This window comes from Euleptes europaea, chromosome 11 (assembly GCF_029931775.1).
Source record: "Euleptes europaea isolate rEulEur1 chromosome 11, rEulEur1.hap1, whole genome shotgun sequence".
In the NCBI taxonomy this organism is placed as follows: domain Eukaryota; kingdom Metazoa; phylum Chordata; class Lepidosauria; order Squamata; family Sphaerodactylidae; genus Euleptes; species Euleptes europaea.
Window position 1 is genome coordinate 31,008,410 of NC_079322.1, and position 17,346 is coordinate 31,025,755.

The 17,346-nt window shown below is 45.0% G+C and overlaps 1 protein-coding gene across 1 annotated transcript; it reads left to right on the top strand.

The window, feature by feature from the left end:
* Positions 1 to 1,065: 1,065 nt before the first annotated feature.
* On the top strand, positions 1,066 to 16,417 carry GASK1A (golgi associated kinase 1A). Its single transcript, XM_056857071.1, has 5 exons — positions 1,066 to 1,119; positions 4,682 to 6,073; positions 12,256 to 12,378; positions 14,203 to 14,306; positions 16,192 to 16,417. The coding sequence occupies exons 1-5, from the start codon at positions 1,066 to 1,068 to the stop codon at positions 16,400 to 16,402; spliced, it is 1,884 nt and encodes a 627-aa protein (XP_056713049.1). The 3' UTR covers positions 16,403 to 16,417.
* The last annotated feature ends 929 nt before the right edge of the window (positions 16,418 to 17,346 follow it).

Sequence of the window (17,346 nt, forward strand, 5' to 3'; positions counted from 1 at the left end):
CTCAGTCAAACCCTGTGGCAAGGCTGTTGCGTTCCAAGGACTTCCAAAATTGCCACTAGCCCACAAAATGTAATTTGGCCTTTGGTGGAAGTCAGCATGAGAGCTTAATCACATGGTACATTTTTTTCTTGGGTCTGTCCCTGGGTTGGGTCAGCAGATGTATTCTGGGAACCTGTGTCACTCAGGTGTATGTGGCCCTGATTTGGATTCCTCCCACGCCATTTTCTGGACCCGGAATGGCCCTATGGAGGGTTATTTTCCTTGTTGCAGAAACATAGGTGCAAAGGGAGCCCCCACTGGGGCAAGTAGAGCCCCCTAGGCTGTTTCAGGTCAGGAAAATGGCATGAATGGAAGGCTGAAGGACCCTCTTCCTGTGTGCCACAAATTGGTCCTATGTATACCAGAGAGTCGCAGACTCCCAGAACACACCTGCTGACCTGGAAACAAACTAGGGGTGCCAATCTTCTGTGGAGAGGATGGAGATCTCCCAGAATTACAACTGATCTCCAGACTACACAGATCAGTTCCCCTGGAGAAAATGGCTGCTTTGGAAGGTGGAGTCGATGGTACTATGTACTGCTCAGGTCCTTCCTCTTCCCAAGCTCGACCTTCCCTAGGCTCTACCCCACAATCTCCAGGAATTTTCCAGTCTGGAGGTTGGCAACCCCAGCCATCTAGTGCAACCCTGTGTCCTTATGCAGGAAATCTGAAGCTAGAGTATTCCTGTCAGATGGCTGTCTAGCTTCTGCTTGAATAATTTTGCTTGTAAAATTTAAACACATATGTTGGTATGCATTGCTAAGTCTAAACTCTGGGAAACCTCTTTTATGGCTGGTGTCAGTTATATTGTGGACCTGGCCAGAAAGGAGGAAGTTAATTTGAGGCCTCAGATGCAGAACCAGGTGCATTTTAGAGGACAGGGCATCTGGCTCAGTCTGGCCAGATGTCTTGTCCTTTAAAATGCATCTGGTTCTGCATCCATCCAGTAAAATTTGCAAAAGTGTTTTTGTGTGTGTTTGGGAAGAGTGTGCTGAAGAAGTTTTTAATAAACATGTGAGTGACAGCATGTCTCTGAAGGAGCTGAACTCTGCCTGCTGTCCCGTAAGAAATGGCACTGTGGTGAGTTGTAGTTCTGTTTAAATTATAGTTATTATGTGCAACTTTGCATCTATGGATATACCGGTAAACAAGCACACAGAAAATGACTTCTTTTTTGGGTCAGATGGCCACCTTACATGGACTGTTGGTTCTTGAAAAGATGGCTGTTCCTTCCAGAAATAAAAACATAAAGAGTAAAGAGTACGCTTAAAGAGCTTAAAGAATACGCACCAAGGAAGGAATTTCTCCTGCTTCAGAAATGAAGCACCTATGGCCATTAGCTTGCCAAACAATGCTGTAAGAAGGCGAATGTCTTTCCACAGTTCATGTCTGAATAGCGAGCGAAAACATGTGCCTACTGGTAGTTCTCCTACAAGAATTTACAAGGAAGTTATGTTAGGCACGGCTCATGTTTACTTATTTGTACTGCTGAATAACCACATAAAATATCTTCTTCCCCCAAATTTGTGGTGGCAAGGCCAACATCCAGGACTCCTCAAAGCCTTTCAAGTGGCTCTCTGCGTGCGGGTCATCTCAAGTCCACCTGTGTCTTTTATCTGTCGCCAGATGAGACGTCGGAACGGGTTGTGTGTCATTGCTGACTTCCTTACAGGTTGTTGGCTGCAGAGCCAGAGACAATTAGCGTGGTGGCGAAGACGCAAAGCTGTTAACCAGCAAGTCTGTGATTCAAATGTTGCCTCTGCTATCAATCATTGGTGGTAGTGGTGGAAATCAAGTCACAGCCAACTTATGGCAACCCGGTAGGGTTTTCAAGGCAAGGGACAAACAGGGGTGCTTTGCCTTTGCCTGCCTTTCAAAGTGACCCTGGACTTCCTTGGTGGTCTCCCATCCAAGTACTAACCAGGGCCAACCCTGCTTAGCTTCCAAGATCTGATGAGATCAGACTAACCTTTGCCATCCAGGTCAGGTCATTAGATGATCTCAAGTTGAGTTGGTACCTTTCAGCTGCAGCCCCCCATCTGCATTACAGGGATTGTAAGGACCAACACAGACACAGTCCTTTGGATCCATTCTCAGTAGGGTTGCCAACTCTGGGTTGGGAAATACCTGGAGATTTTGGGGGTGGAGCCTGAGGTTTGGGGAGGGGAGGGTCCTCAGCAGGATATAATGCAATAGAGTCTACCCTCCAGAGCAGCCATTTTCTCCAGGGGAACTGATCAATTGTAATAGCAGGAGATCTCCAGGTGCCACCTGGAGGTTGGCAACCCTAATTATCAGCTCTCTTTGCTGTGAGGATTACTGAGATAATGCATTTGAAATGTTTTAAACACTTAACCATTATTGAATTGCAAAGTGTTACAATACTAGCCATGCTTCCTAGCGCTGGGAGTTCTTGTTTTCTTTGCCTGCTGCATACATAAAGAATTCTTTTGTGAGGGTGACCCAAAGTGTGTGCAGGTCTATATACCTATAGAAATATGAAACCAGAGTTCTGTTTGTTTGTATTTCCCTGCTGGTTTCCCACTGGAGGGCAGTGTTATGTTTCAGCCTGCGGGATGCTTTCGTGCATGGTTACAGAAGTAGAAATACAGAGTTGCTGTTGGCCAGGTTGTTCTTTTATGACTTACTTCTAAGGTATTCAATAAATGGAGGCAGAGCAGTGATCTCCATGGCAATCAGGTGAGCTTGTCCCAGATTGTAGATGGATTTATTTGTAGAAATCTCAGCCCTTCACAATTGCCTTTTAGGCATCAGGCACATATAATCACCTAAATGCCTGTTGTGCTGTACCTTCAGGTTCTAGCAGGGCTCGGAAGAAGAGTGATGTGTTTTGCTGAACGCAAACGCAAGTACATGTAATTGCATTTGCATGTATTCGTCCCATTATTCTTTCCTCCTGGTACTCTCTGCCCCACTGGCTTCTTAGCCAAGAACATGCCTTTGTGCCTTATGTTACTCTGTAGACCAGCACATATGTTGGTGCTGGTGCCGAATGCACACACACACACACACACATACACACACCCCGTTGCAGATGACTTGTTTTGTTATGTGTGGAGATAAGGACCAGGAGCTAAGGCTTCCTGCTTAGTTTGGTTTGGAAGTCACAGGTAGGGTTGCCAGGTCCCTCTTCACCACCAGCGAGAGGTTTTGGGGGTGGAGTCTGAGGAGGGTGGGGTTTGGAGAGGGGAGGGACTTCAATGCCATAGAGTCCAACTGTCAAAGCTGTCATTTTCTCCAGGTGAACTGATCTCTATCAGCTGGAGATAGGCTTACCAGGTCCCCCTTCTTCTTCTTCGGTGGGAGGTTTTGGAGTGGAGGGGGCGGGTCTGTTGTAAACGGCCCCTTGTGATGCGTTTTACACCCAGAAGTGCTGCATCGCAACAGGCCTTTACCACTCAAACTGGGAATTTGAGTGGAAACCTGCCCTTTGCAATGTAGCACTTCAGGGTGTAAACCGGAAGTGACGTATCGCCGCATGCACAGGTTGCCCACCGACCCTCAGGTGGTCAGCGGGCAGCCAGGTGGATTGGCGGGGTTTTTCCCGCCACCACCTGGCACTTGGCAACCCTAGCTGGAGATCAGTTGTAATAGCAGGAGATTTCCCTAGTCACAGTCAACCCTAGTCACAGTCCTATAGGGCAGCACAGGTAAAAGCACAGAGGCACTCCTATAGGGCAGTACTTCTGCTACCCCACATCAGGTCCCATTTTTGGTGCTCCATGTGGAATAGTCTATGCACACAGAGCAGCAAAAATGGGGAAATAACTCTCCCCCAGTGTTGTTTCCACATGAGAAAACCACTGGGAGGAAAGGCAGGAGCCCCTCCTCTTCCCATGGTGGTGTTCTCAGCCCATTTGGGCTCTACTTTTTTTTTTCTTTTTTTTAAAAGCCATTTTCTGCAGCTGCTGTGGTACACGAGCACATCAGGCAATGCTCTGGAATGTCCTCAAAACTCTATGATATTACCATAGAGTTTGGGGAATTCCAGAGTGTCACTTGACATAATGTTTGGGTTTTTCACTTGGAAGTGATGCTGAAGCCTTGTGTGATGTAATTTACACCCTTTGCCCTACCTCCAATGCTCCCGGGGTGCCAGGTGACGGCCTGGCAATCGTAGAATACCTGTGAGGGAGTTAGAATAGAAAGAGAAAATCAAAATAGAAAGTGGAAGCTCTTGATAGGCAAAGAGATCTGTACACATCGTTTCACAGTTTGTAATTTAAATTTGGAACCACAAAATATAACTCATGCTGTTCTCTCTAAACCACGATTCCAAACCATGGTTTAATCTTGGTTTGACACCTGTTTGTGGTTTGGTGAAAATTGCAAATTGTGGTTTGCCGCAAACAGTGGAAATGATTATTTTCCGAGCTAAGTGTAAGGAGAGAGGGAGGGAGCTTGCCAGCCCATTAGTACCTCCTTCATTCCAGTAAGGTCAAACCAGAGTTTGTTGTTTCATGTGAACTTTCTCTATAGATCTCGTGGTTCTTCTGACTTCAGAATTGTATGGAAATGGCATTAGCCTTCAGGAAACCACAATGCCTGTGCATATTGTCTGTATTAGCAAAGCCATTCCTAGCGTGCCCTGGTGAATAACGCTTCCTTTGTCATTTCACAGGCCCGGAGATGGCGGTACAGAATGAGGCTGAAGAGATCACCTGTCGTGGGATGCTGCCTCTTGCTTGCCTTATCTGTGGTTGCTCTTACTAGTTACTCTCCAGCATCTCTGAGCAGCTACAAGGGGTCGGATATCCAGTATCTGCCTATGGATGACAAAACTGTCCAGTCCAAGTATCTGTGGACAAACGTGACTACTTCTGTCGCCCAGCAATCATGGCGCCTCAGCCACAGGAAAGGGCCCCATCCTCAGCAAAGACAAAGCCCATCGCATTCCAACTCTGCCCGCAAGCAAAAGAGCAAGCCCAACAACCAGGGCAGAGGAAAGGCGTTGAAAGCAAAGCGGAAGTACAAAGGGCAGATTCAAAAACAAAACCTTGCTGAGCAGAGAAGAGGGCCACAACACCGAGACTATCTCCCTGACACTAAGCACGGAAACAAAAGAGAGCTTGATCGTCGCTTCTATCCCCGCACAAAGAAGGAGGTAGAGTGGAAACCACAGAAGACCCCCATCTCCCCTCCTTCACACAGTGACGGAAAGCATGGATCTCTTTTATATCAGAAGAACTCTTCTCCTGCAGGCCCGTTAGCTGTATCACAGGAACAGTGGAAACCAGATGTGCAGACAGCTGGCACTGAACACCAATCCTCCAGTTTAATCAAAGCTATTATCTCAGACAGGCAGTTCTTCCAGAGCATGACAGGCACTCAGGGACTGATGGATAATTCTCCCTCTCATACTCCAGAAAGGCATTTGTGGGCCAGAGAAACTAAGGAGCTACAGAAATCAGAATGGTGCATACAGCCGGAAGACAGAGGTCTTCCTAGAAAACATGAGGGTAGAATAAGGTTTGGTGAGAAGATCTTGCCTTGGTTTACTTTGGATGATGTGCAGAAGATGAAGTTTCTGGCTAATACTGCAGTTGTAAACAAAGCCAGAATCCCTGCCCACGGGCAAATACTCAGAGTCACCCTTTCATCTGACCAAGATGCCTTTTCTCATGACCCAGAAAGACTCTGCTTGGATGGGCTGTGTGGTTTAATCAAAAGGTCCGGTGACCTCTATGAGGTTCTGGCTTTCCACTTGGACAGAGTGTTGGGGCTGCACCGGAGCCTGCCTATGGTGGCCAGGAAGTTTAATAGTCACCTGCTGCCCTACAAATATACCAGTGGGGAAACTAGGCCCATCGTATGGTGGGCACCCGATATACAGCACCTGAAGGATTCCAACAATGACCAGAACTCCTTTGCTCTAGGATGGCAGCAATATCAGGAGTTACTGAGGCAACGGTGTGGTATGGAAGGTTCCAGAACTTCTTTTGGGAAAGCACCATGTCTAACTGTCCATCACTCAGAATGGTCCAAGTTGGCACTCTTTGACTTTCTTCTGCAGGTAGAAGGGGTTCCAGAAATCCCCCTTTTCTTCTTGATTTTCTCTCTATTCCCTAGTAAACAATAACAATAGAGAAGAGAGAGAAAGGAGAGGGGTAGGTTTGGCCAGAGAGCCAGTGTGGTGTAGTGGTTAAAGGGTCAGACTAGGATCTGGGAAACCCAGGTTCATATCCCCACTCTGCCACGGAAACCTGCTGGGTGACCTTGGGCCAGTCACACACTCTCAGCCTCAACCCTGGCAAATAATTGGATGGGAGACCTCCAAGGAATACCAGGGGTGTGATGTGGAGGCAGGCAATGGCAAAACCATCTCTGAATTCTCTTCGCTTGGAAACCTTACAGGGTCACTATAATTCAGCTATGACTTGATAACAAAGAAGAAGAAGAAGGTTTGGCCAAGATTTTTTAAAAAGTATAAATAGGTGGCATTTTGTGGCCTAGCTCTCAGATAAAAAGTCTAAATCAAAAATGTTTTTACATTGTTGGTTAACAAATCCTTAAAACGAAACCCAACACATCAGTTAGTAAGTCATATATCATTCTGGTAACATATCGGAAAACCAAACACAAGCAAAATATTTTCTTGCCCAGCCATCCATCCATCCACCAGCTGCGTCATAAGCTGGTTGTGAAACCTATGGGAGCATCAAAAATAGCTTGTAATGTGGAAGAGGGGATTGTTCTTAGAATTTAAAAATTAAGATCCTTGTTTGGCAACCCTTCAAACTTCCTGTTTTACACCAGTTGGAAATGAAATTTATATGGGAAAAATTCAGTCATTTGCCCTTTTCCTGTGAAAAAAAATCTCTGTTCTCCTAATTTTAACAATATTCCCAGGGATGGATTGATGTTGGATTACGTGTCCAGAGTTTTAGAAAACCAGGGAGCCGTCTAAGCAGTTGTGCTCCTGTCCTCAAGGAGCAATCAATCAATGTGTTGGGGTCTTGGCAGGACCCGAAAAAGATGAATTGAAGAAGCCAAGTACAGGCTTGAAAACTAGATAAAGACTGGCAGAGAGGGGCAGGACTTTTAAAAATATGCAGCCATACATAACATATGCAGTTCCAGAAGAACATTAAATTGTGCAGTTCAAAAATTCAATTTTTGCATTAGTGGTGTCTGATTTCCATTTCTGAGCATTTTCTTCCTTTCCAGGATTCTGACAGTGCCATCCTCAGCAGAATTACATGATTCTAAGTCCATTGGGCATAGAAGGGTATATAACTCTGCTTAAGATGGCAGTGTAAATGTCATGGACTATGTGTTGAAGCAACAGAGCATGTGTGCATAGACAAGGGAAATGTACAGGTGTGCTGCAATGGAATTACAACCACTGTCCCAGTTCAAAATGTCCCTTTGAAAAAGCCCTTTAGAGAGGCTAGACGAAGAAGGAACAAAACGAGAAGGATTCAGTCCAAATAATCTACTGGAGGCCAGTTCAACTCTTGCTTGTTTCTATTATCCTCATATAATCACCCCTTACCCCGTGGCACAGAGTGGTAAGCTGCAGTACTGCAGTCCAAGCTCTGCTCAAGACCTGAGTTCGATCCCAATGAAAGTTGGTTTCAGGTAGCCGGCTCAAGGTTGACTCAGCCTTCCATCCTTCCGAGGTCGGTAAAATGAGTACCCAGCTTGCTGGGGGTAAAGTGTAGATGACTGGGGAAGGCAATGGCAGACCACTCCGTCAACATAGTCTGCCTAGTAAACATCGGGATGTGATGTCACCCCATGGGTCAGGAATGACCGGGTGCTTGCGCAGGGGACCTTTACCTTGTAAAAGTTCAGATGGGGAAATCTCCACGAGAACCAGATTGGGCATAGAGGCAGCCCATCGCACCCAGCAGCCATTTCAATGATTTGCCAGAACAAATCCTGCCGCCATCTTGGAAATTGCTTCCACGGCACTTAAGATAGAATGGGTGACATTACAGCCTCCATGTGATTACGTGACTCCAGATGGCTCTGGAAACATTTGGTGGAGGAAATTTTGACAGTACGAATCGGCCTGCCAAGTGCTTCGTTCATGCTGCGAACCAGCCATTTTACAGAGCAGTTCAGAAATTAAATTCCACAGAGATGAGGTAGTTTTTCTGTTATTAAATGTTATTATAGGCCTTCCGCATAACTGTATTATTTGCAGCTTCCTTAATATATGCCTGTTTTGTACAGTGTCCCAAAGGCCAGCAGCACTGATTGAAATTCATCATAAAACTCTCCAAACCTCACAGAGAGGGACTACTGAACATTAAAAAACAAAACAACCCCAGCTTGATTCAATGATATCACTCCGATCACTCTGCAAACAGCTCTCCACAGGAATAAGGGTTTGCTACCAAGAAAAGTTGTCAGAAGAGTGAAACACCTTTTATAGGCATTGGTATATTGCAACCCTCTCGGATCCTAACGGCATTTGCAGTGTACATGCAGCCTAAGGAAGGGCTGGTCTTACTTTTGAGCCAGGTGATTAATTTAATTACTGCAGCTGGTCCTTGCATAGTCGAAACGTCCGTGACAGACATGGGGGGGAAAGGTTTATGGCTGTGATCTTTTGATCCTCTAAGATGCCAAATGATTTAGGCCCAATTATTGCACGGTTGTAAAAGTTGATGGAGCAGAGGCAGTTTCCACCACTTGATCTAAAACATCTGGCAACTCAAAAAGCCAGTTTCCATTTGAGATTTTACTGCTGCTGATGCGTGCGTACATTCAGACCAATCTGTATGCCCTCCCACCTGATTTATTCTGCAGTTCATAACTAACTATAACTATGAATCATACCATTTATTAATACTTTCACTGAATGGGGCTTACTTCCAGGACAGAGTTTTTAGGACTGCAGCCTTTTGTTCTCTTTTCACATGGGCACACCCATTTGCCCCCCCCCACTTCAAGATCTGTTTTTCTCTACAGATACATGCAATACAGTTACGCACATTCCATCCACATGGAAACATGCCTTGAACTAGTTCAGGGGGGCCAGAGCATATGGTGCGGAAGATCTAGATCTACAACTAGACACATAGAACTCTTCTGCATACAGATCTCCCTTGTGGGATAGGGAAGTATATGTTGCATACAATGCAAAACCATATTTTTTTAAAAAAAACAATGAACAATAATGCAAGTTGTTTATCTTGTTTATGAAATGCGTTGACCGCCTTTTCATGAAAAATGCCTACATGCATGAAAAATGTAGCATTAAGCAAGTGTGTGTGTGTGTAAAGTGCCTTCAAGTCGCAGCCGACTTATGGCGACCCCTTTTTGGGGTTTTCATGGCAAGAGACTAACAGAGGTGGTTTGCCAGTGCCTTCCTCTGCACAGCAACCCTGGTCTTCCTTGGTGGTCTCCCATCCAAATACTAACCAGGGCCGACCCTGCTTAGCTTCTGAGATCTGACGAGATCAGGCTAGCCTGGGCCATCCAGGTCAGGGCATTAAGCAAGTAAACAAAGCAAATTACCAAAGAGCCACTTCTCAAGAGTGCTGGCTGTGTTCTTTATCCTTGGACTGGCTCCTGGAAGTATTTCTGTGGGTGCACACATAGGAAAAAGTTCAGTCGTTGTAACCTGTTTGAAGGCAATACTGTGAACTGCAGCTGTCCAGGGTATAACTGATGAATGCAAGGTCCTTTGGGGGGATGGATGGTTCACATATAATTTCATGTGGAAATTATTCTAGGAGCCATCCTGTAGATGCAAAGTGATACATTAGATGTGGGGAATGTTAAGGTGGCAGTCCTAAATAAGTAGAAATGAGCTTCTTTGACCATCATGGGGTTTGTTTCAGAGTAAACATATGATAATCAAGGAGCAGGGTTGTTTTAAAATTTAACAATATGGCTTTGATGTGATTGGGGAAATGCTCTTATCTCCTTCCTAGGTTATGCCACTTCCAAAGAATGTTTCTTGCTGTGTGTATGTGTGTCAATTTGCAATTTTTGGCAGGTCCTAGGATGGTAGAGATGAAAGGATACATGGGAAATCCTGTGTTGGAAGGCAACAAGGATAATTTTTTCTTCCCAAAAAATGAGCTCTTCATGTCAGTACTTCTGGCTTCCAGTTTACAAAGGCAACAGCTACATCAGCTATTCTATTATGATAACTTTTGGAGCACCAAAAGGCTTGTGTTCCCTTAGTGGGACTTGCCATTTTTTTATTCTTAGAACAGCAGATGTGTATGTTTCATTTCACATTGCTTTGGAATCTCTTCTAGGGTTCAAAAGTGGTTGGCTGTGTGATAGTTAGGAAGTTCTTGTTCAAGAAACATACACTGCAATCCTCAGCAGAGTTACCCCATTGTAAACCCATTGACTTCAATGGAGATAGTTTAGGATTGCGCTGATAAACCTGAAGCACCACTTGCAGGCCTTGTCAGATTGAGTCTGCTGTCCACAGATTTCTGTAGAATAATGAGGTTCGGAAATTTAAAAGGCTGAATTCCTCAAGGATTCCCCTTATGTCATATACTGAGAAATTATGATCGTGTCAAATGGCACAGAATGTCACACCCACCCTGATGCAGACGTTCCACTCATGTGGGTAGCTGCCTTTACCTAAGGCTTGGATTTCAGTGATCCTTCCCTGCTCTCGTCCCTATCCTATCCAACCTAATAAACAGGAGAGATTAAGGCGCAGTCATTTTGGTGCCACCAACTGTGTAATAAAGGCTCTCCGGTTTCTTTTGGAATGTGTCAGTATTTTCCCTGGCAATCCCAGAAGGTGAGAAAGCAGACACATAGCCTAAGGACTGCCAACTCTCACACATTTAGATATTCTGTTGACACGCCATCTGCTGAAATGGTGAGAATATCAGCTCAGCTTTCCTTAGAGACATAGCCGCGCTTGTGTGTCAGGAAATCAAACCCAGAAACCCGCCAGTTTGCTGGCGTAGCGGCTCAGAGCATGAATTGTGAGGCGGGAAGGCCCGAAGGGCATGATAGAGACAGCAGACGCTTCCATCTGAATGTTCGTCCCACCATTGTCTCAGGTGAAGAGATATTTATAAGTGCTTAAAAAAATCTGTAAAACGTGTTTGACTAGAGATGGCAGTGGGGTTTCTTCCACACATACACACATCTAGCTCCCAAGCGGTAGTGGGTTTTTTTTTTTTGGGGGGGGGGACATCCACGTAACATTGCTGTGCAATCTGCCAGCATGGTGTAGCAGTTAAGAGTGGTGGTTTGGAGCAGTGGACTCTGATCTGGAAAACCGGGTTTCATTCCCTGTTCCTCCACATGAGTGGCGGAGGCTAATCTGGGGAACTCGATTTGTTTCCCCACTCCTACCTGTGAAGCCAGCTGGGTGACCTTGAGCTAGTCACACTCTCTCAGCCCCACCTACCTCACAGGGTGTCTGTTGTGGGGAAGGTGATTGTAAGCCCGTTTGAGTCTTCCTTAAGTAGTAGAGAAAGTCAGCATATAAAAACCAACGCTTCTTCTACCTTCTGGGGTTTCCTCTGCCTCACTGAGTCCCCCCCACCCCACACACACACAAAGTTTCTTTGGTGCAGTCTTTCCAGAAAGTTCAGTCTTGAATTGCATGGAAACTCTTTCAGTTGGTCAAAGGAGTTAGAAAAAAAAACCTTCCAATGAAAGATTCCTCACATACTAGAAAGGAATCCACCCCAGTGTCTCCAATGAGTAACCTAAAGTGGTCACTAGGGTCTGAAGAAGATGTTATGTCAACCACCCTGTCAGTCACATTCTGAAGCACCACATGTAGGGTTGCCTACCTCCAGGTACTTGCTGGAGATCTCCTGCTATTACAACTGATCTCCACCCAACAGAGATCAGTTCGCCTGGAGAAAAATGGCCGCTTTGGTAATTGGACTCTATGGCGTTGGAGTCCCTCCCCAAACCCCACCCTCCTCAGGCTCCACCCCAAAAACCTCCCGTCAGTGGCAAAGAGGGACCTGGCAACCCTAACGACAGGGGCCCAATTTGGATGGGACTGGGGCATGGGGGGAGGGGAGAAGAAGCTTCAGCCTCTGCCCTGTGTTGTTTTCCTTACCTGAAATGGCCCATGGTTTGTCCAATTGGGGGCACTGCCCACGCAGTATTCAGTAGTAGACATAAGGCATTATTTGGACCTTAGACACCACAGAATATTGGTTTTGAACACTTGAAACATAATAGTTTGGTATAACCAATTTCCGATGCCTCTTGAATATGCCACACCCCTCACAGGTCCACGACCGCCTGGATCGATACTGCTGTGGCTTTCAGCCAGATCCTTCTGAGCCCTGTGTTCAAGAATTGCTTCACGAGAAATGCCGAAACCCTTCTGAGCTGGCCTTGGTTCATATATTGGTATGCTGTTCTCAATCATTGTGTTTGTTCTTATTCCACCTTCAATCATTTACAGATTAGCCTGTTTATACGTTGCTGTTTCTTTCTTGACAAAATAGGTCAGATTTCTAAATGTGTGTTTTTGGTGGGAAGGATAGGACAAATGTGAAATCTGTCTGGGACGCACATCCTAAACACCCGTCTGAAGTCATTGACAACTGCACTGTTATTTAGCTAATGGCAATCAGAGCCCAAGCATAATTTCTTTGGGCCAGGTAACATCTCCTACACAACGTGTACATGCTGTCCCACTTACATGCAAGGGCAAGTCCAGGCTCACCACTTCAACCCAGCTCTGGCAACAGATAGGAAGTGTGGTTTGTCCAAGAATACCAAGTCCAAAACACAATCCAAGGTCAAACCCAAAGTTCCCACTCATGAGCAGGCAGTACTCAGGGGTGAATCCAAGAAACAGAGTCCAGGGCCTTTTCTTCGGTTCTTCGTTTCAAGAGCGGTGGGATTTTTTTCCTGTATGTGTTTTCCCCCCTTTTGGTGATTGGTTCGATTATTGTTCTGTGTTTTTTGGAAGTGCTGATACACCAATGTTTTATTCAGGCCCGTTCTGAGTCAGCATCGGTTTTGTATTCACTGCCCATAGCTGGCCATCCGTGCCCATCAAATCTTCCCCTAACCTGCCCCCCTGCTGAATTAACACCCCTCCTTTCCCTGTTGCCCCTTTCCCCCGTCCCTTCCTTATTTTATTTTTTAAAAAACGCAGCCAAATTAGCGATAGAATACAAAGCTGAGAGCCATTGGAGTCAAATTGTTGAATGCCGTCGATTACCACACTTTTGAATACTTTGGACTAATGTTCGAATTCTTGCATTGTATTACTCAGCAAGTATAAGCACTTCCATCTGACTAATGCACCTGTGTATTTTGCTCCCCCCCCCACAGTTTTTTTTAAAAATCCTCTTAGCCATACTAGTGATCATTTGCTAAGGAGAGCCTTATTGAACATCAGAAAATCTTGTTACATTTTGCTATTTTCCAAATCGTAGTAGCGATCCTTCGCTGAAAGAGCCTTTGGGAATGAGAATTGTATAGTTTTGTTTCACAGGTTATTGTGTATGACTGGCATTTTTGTGCTTTCTTTTATGTTGAAGATAATGATTAGATTTCAGCTTCAATTAATGTAATATTGAGGTTGCAAGTGCTTCTGCGTGTGATCAGTGGCCTTTTTCTTTTTTCTTCTCTGATATCTACCCGTTGCTTTCAATAGGCCCGGGCCATGGGAAAAGCCAAAAGTTTAAAAAAAAAGAATAGTTTTTCGGCTTTTCAGCTATTGACTATCTGGCTTAGGCTGAATTCCTGGGTTTGATATTCAGCTGAAAATAAACCCGAAAAAAGCTGGAAAAAGCAGTTACAGCATTTGATGGAAGTTGCTATGCTTAGAAGAGTGTAACGGCTTAGGACAGCAATGTTAAGAACCTGTTGTGGCAAAAATTATTAGAGTTGGCAGATTTCTCAGGTCTCTCCAGCTTTCTGAATTTGAATGCTGCAGAAGAAGAAAATGAGGAAACGCATTCATAACACTCCTGGCTCTGAAAACACCCATCAAAATTCACGTTGGGTTCAGAGTCCCACCTACACTTCCATACAGAAATCCTTATCAAGATGCCCTAGCCTTCTGTGTCTGACATTTTCTGACCTAGATATTGCTGGGAGGCCTGGAAGGCTGAATGTTTTTTTGTTGTTGTTAACAGCATAAAATTTCCCTAAAACAGTATGCTGTAGGCACACCCAACCAAATGCTCCTCATTGTTAACTCTCTTTTTTTCCCAGATCCGGAGGAGCAATCCTTCTCACTTAACATTTATTGACAATGCAGGCAGACCTCTTCACCCAGAAGAAAAACTCAACTACAGACTGCTGCAAGGCATCGATGGGTAAGAAACTTTCTTAGAAGAAAGTCTGGGAGTTTCATTGCTGATGATGCTTCTTCCCCCTCCCATCCTCTGCCAATCCTTTTTGATATAGCTAAAAAGCACATATTTGGATAGGAGACTACTTCCAATAAACATCTCATGGAAACAGAGGTGAATGACTGGGATTTGCCTGTCTTTATTCTCAGCCATCCCCACTCAGCTCAGAGCTGCCTCAAGCATCCTCTTTCCATGTTGTCCCATCAGAGACCAAGGTGGGATACAGAGCAAGCCCAGCAGCTTTTTCTGGACTCCAGGTGGCGAGGGCATTGGTGCAGGAGGCAATGACAAGCGCAAGAGATGCTCCTCGCCTCCTTCCGCATTGCCACCCTCTCTGCCAGTTTACAGCCCCAAGTTGCTGCTTGGGGCATTTGGGCAGTGAATAGGGTTGGCAGCTCCAGATTCGGAAATACCTGGAGATTTTGAGGGTGGTACCTGAGGAGGACAGGGTTTGGGGAGGGGAGGGACTTCAGTGGGGTATAATGCCATAGAGTCCACCTTCCAAAGCAGCCATTTTCTCCAGGTGAACTGATCTCTGTTGCCTGGAGATCAGTTGCAATCCCGAAAGATCTGAGGCTGGCAACCATAGCAATGAACGAGTCCTGCTACCGCTACACTCGGGTTCTCTTTGGAAACTGCTGCCCTCTTAATCCCAGAGAATGGAAAGTAGATGACATACTACTCCTTCTTTTGTCTGAAGGAACTTATCAATAGGAAGCTCTGCAGTGGCAGCTGCATGTATCTCCTTTCAATAGCATCTTGAGGGAAGATTGCTCCCAAAAGTCATTACCTTTTGATCTGTTCCTGAATCACATGAAGCTGCCTTACATTGAATCAAACCCTTGGTTCATCAAAGTCAGTATTGTCTACTCAGACTGGCAGCTGCTCTCCAGGGTCTCAGCTAGAGGTCTTTCACATCACCTACATGCCTAGACCCTTTAACTGGAGATGCCAGGGATTGAACCTGGGACCTTCTGCAAACCAAGCAGATGCTCTACAAACTGAGCCACAGCCCCTCAAGGAAAGGAGGTAGCCTCCTCTCAATCTGCATATTTTATACTCGTTTAATTGGGGGGGGGGAGTTTCAAGACTGGTTTGAAAAGGCCCTTCACCCAAGAACTAACACCGCAGATGAAATTCAAGATTGTAGTTATACGAGAGTCTATTGTAGGAAAAAACCACAGTCCTAAAGACAGGTTCTCTCAGAGATCGAGAAAGGCCTGGGGCCCTTCCATTTTTGACGGTCCGGTTATATTTTTAAAAATGAAGAAATACCAAAACAGGGTTACAAAAATTGTGTCAGGTTTTAAACGTTTGAAGGCGAAGTGACCCAGTATTGGGACTCAAGTTGAGTGATGAACGTCTTTCCCTTTCAATCCTGTCAGTGTAGCTCTGTGACTGTATGTATAACCTCAGATGGAGAGAACATCGAAAGTCTAAATAGGAGGCCCTCAGTGATTGTGAGGGCTGGGCCAAATGGCCCTCCTGGCCACCCCCACCCCCAATAGGCCCTGACTAAAGACTAATGATGTTAGTGTAGGGTCTGCTCCATCAGATAAATTGGGCCCCGGTCCCTGGAAGTTTATGCCACAGTAAAATTGTGGGTCTCCAAGGTGCTACAGAATTTTGCTATTTATGTTTTTTACCAGATGGATAGTGTTCAACAGATTGGTACAAACTTCTTAGCCTGGGAATAATTTTGCATAAAATATCAAAATGTTATGAAGCTGAATGGTTGAGGGAGCTGAAATAGGACTGGCTCATATGTTGCCTTCTTGCTCTAACGCGTCAACTTATGGGATTCTGTCTTTGAAAGTCTCTTTATTTCTTGTTTAATTTCCTCTGCCAGGTTTCCTGAGACAGCTGTGACGGTGCTCAGATCAGGATGCTTACAAAACCTCCTGCTGCAGTCGCTCTATGTGGATGAAGAATTCTGGGAGAGTCAGGGTGGGTCTGAGGGACTCAGGCCCTGGCTTCAGACCATTGACAGAAGAGGACAGATTCTGCTACAGTATATTCAGAAGCACAACTTGACAGACGATAAAGAACCGTGGCTTTAGACTTCTGGCAAGGAAAGTGACATGCTTGCCTGCTGTAAAAAGGAACTTTTGGCGTGGTGTAGTGGTTAAGAGCGGTGGTTTGGAGCGGTGGAGTCTGATCTGGAGAACGGGGTGTGATTCCCCACTCCTCCACGTGAGTGGCAGAGGCTAATCCGGTGAACTGGATTTGTTTCCCCACTCCTCCACACGAAGCCAGCTGGGTGACCTTGGGCAAGTTATAGGTCTGTTAGAGCTGTCTCAGCCCTGCCTACCTCACAGGGTGTCTGTTGTGGGGAGGGGAAGGGAAGGTGATTGGAAGCCGGTTTGAGTCTCCTTTAAGTAATAGAGAAAGTCAGCAAATAAAAACCAACTCCTCCTCCTTCTTCTTCTTCTTCCTTCTAGACTTCTGTGAGAAGTTGCCAGCGAGCACACAGGCACTGGAATAATAATGTAACTTCTGTAATATGTAAATTCAGAAAATAAAAATAAAACTAATTTTTAGAAAATGAAACACAGTGACCTGACATGTTGATCATATGGCACTGGTGTGTGTGTGTGTGTGTATGAACGAAGCTGTAACCCATTCCAATTTTTTTCTCATTTCACAAAGTAAACTATTAATTTATTTACTTTTTATAGCCCTTTCTCATTCCTACACAGGGCAAATTACAAAATATAAAAAGCAATATAAAAAAACAGACAGCACAAGACATCCAATGAACAATGCAATGGTTACAAAATTAGAAAACAATGCAAACAAAAAACCAGTATGAAGTATGTTGTACCATAACAATGCAGAGAAAGTATTACTGTGTAGTAAGAGTAAGAAAATACATCCAGTAAACAGTGTAGTGGACTGCAATCCTATTCTCTGATGACCAGATTTTTTATTCGATTATATCTTTATATCTAATAGTGAAGTGACTACTCCTGTGTGAATAATGAAAACAGAATAATGGGTTTAC